The sequence below is a fragment of the Mus caroli genome, chromosome 11 (genome assembly GCF_900094665.2).
Source record: "Mus caroli chromosome 11, CAROLI_EIJ_v1.1, whole genome shotgun sequence".
In the NCBI taxonomy this organism is placed as follows: Eukaryota; Metazoa; Chordata; class Mammalia; order Rodentia; family Muridae; genus Mus; species Mus caroli.
The window spans coordinates 63,780,657-63,782,669 of NC_034580.1; the positions used below are offsets into that span (position 1 = coordinate 63,780,657).

The 2,013-nt window shown below is 46.4% G+C and overlaps 1 protein-coding gene across 1 annotated transcript in view; it reads left to right on the top strand.

Annotated features, from left to right (window-relative positions):
* Window positions 1-1,923, top strand: part of Aurkb (aurora kinase B) — a 6,272-nt gene extending 4,349 nt beyond the window's left edge. The window contains exons 7-8 of the mRNA XM_021177041.1: window positions 495-669; window positions 1,135-1,923. Coding sequence (XP_021032700.1) covers window positions 495-669; window positions 1,135-1,308 — 349 coding nt within the window. The 3' untranslated portion in view covers window positions 1,309-1,923. The remainder of the gene's footprint in view (window positions 1-494; window positions 670-1,134) is intronic.
* Window positions 1,924-2,013: the final 90 nt, after the last annotated feature.

Consider the following 2,013-nt stretch of genomic DNA (forward strand, 5'->3'; position numbering starts at 1 on the left):
AAGCCAGGTGTTGTGGCACACACCCATAAATCCAGCTGTAGGGAGGCAGTGGTAGTCAGGGTAACAGATGAAGTCAAGGCCAGTGAGTTCCAGGCAAGAAAGAAAGAGAGAGAGAGAGAGAGAGAGAGAGAGAGAGAGAGAGAGAGAGAGAGAGAGAGAAAGAGAGACCCCTTTATTGTTTAATTCTTCAGAGTATTGCACAGTAAAATATCTAATCTGATTTATTTAAGTCGCATATGTTTGGTGGGTGTTGGTATTTTTGTTTTTTTCCTTGACGTAAGCATTGCCCTTGTCTCTGATTATTTATTAAGATTAAGATAATTCATTATTTGTGACCATGCTGGTGCCGTGCATGTCCACCTCTGGCTTTTATCATTACCACCTCTTACTCGAGAGTGCATCCTGGGGTCTCTGGGACGCTCACTGTCAAGTAAAGAGAAAAGAGAAGCCATCTGATTTCTGGGACTCTCTTCCCTCTTCCCTCATCCCACCAGGAGGAAGACCATGTGCGGCACGCTGGACTATCTGCCCCCAGAGATGATTGAGGGGCGCATGCATAATGAAATGGTAGATCTATGGTGCATCGGGGTGCTCTGCTATGAACTGATGGTGGGGAACCCACCCTTCGAGAGCCCTAGCCACAGTGAGACGTATCGTCGGATTGTCAAGGTGCGATAGCCTTTGTGTACTGTAGGAGCCAGGGTCTGGGGACACTCAAAGTGGATGCACACAGCTCTGCAGAAATGTTCCTGCTTTGTGAATACTTTTTACTTATTCTCTGACAACTTGTACGTGTATGTAATATACCTTGATCATATCCACCCCTAACGACACTTCCCACTCCCCTGGACTCCTCCCCAACACGTGCCCAGCCTGCTTTCACAGCTTCTTTCTTTTTATAGCCCCACTGAGGACAGTTAGTGTTGCCTGCATGAGCACCAGCAACCTACCTGTTCCATGCTCTCAAAAAAAAAAAAAAAGAAAAAAAAAACGAACAATGCCTCCTTTCCCCTAGCTGCCGTCCACTGCCAATAACCCCTCTCTGAGGGTGTCCTCGCGCTCCTGACGGGATGGGTAGTCAGAAGAATGTGGTCAGGGTAACACAAGTGACACCTTTCTTTTCTCCACCTGCAGGTGGACCTGAAGTTCCCCTCTTCTGTGCCTTCAGGGGCCCAGGACCTCATCTCCAAGCTGCTCAAACATAACCCCTGGCAACGGCTGCCCCTGGCGGAGGTTGCAGCTCACCCTTGGGTCCAGGCCAACTCACGGAGGGTTCTGCCTCCCTCTGCCCTTAAGCCTGCTCCTTGATTTTTGTCCCTGTCATTTCTCAGTGTTCTTTGTCTGTCTGTGTATGTGTCCTGAGAAGGGGGTGGGAATTGAAAACTATTCCTAGCTCCAGTTCTAGGGGATCTGATCTCTCTTCTAACCTCTACAGGCAAAATTAGGCACCCCTGTGGTACACATATATGCAAGCCAAACACATGAAGTTACTTACAAACAAACAAACAAACAAACACACAGATAGTGCTGGAGAGATGGCTCAGAGAGATGGCTTGGCAGTTAAAAGCACTGGCTGCTCTTCCCAGGAACCTAGAACTCAATTCTAGCACTACATGGTGCTTACAACCACTGTCTGTAACACCCAGTCCTGGGGAATCTGGGGCCTTTGAGCCTCTGCAGGCACTAGGCATGAATGTGGTATACATGTATGCAGGCAAAACAGCCATGCACTGACTTTTAAGAAACCCTCTAATCTGATTCCTTTCAATTTGTCAAATGTTGAATGTTATTTTAAAAATATTATAAGCCATTTAATACAATTTTTCTTTGAAACATGGTATAGCCTAGTCTGTCTTAAATTCAGAAAAATTATGAAGAACAAAACATTTTATAATAAAGTCTTAAATGTTTCATGTTTTTGAATACTGTGGTAGTCTGAATATGCTGGGCCCAGGGGGTGACATGATCAGGAGGTATGACCTTGTTGGAGGAGGTGTCTCACTGGGGGGGGGG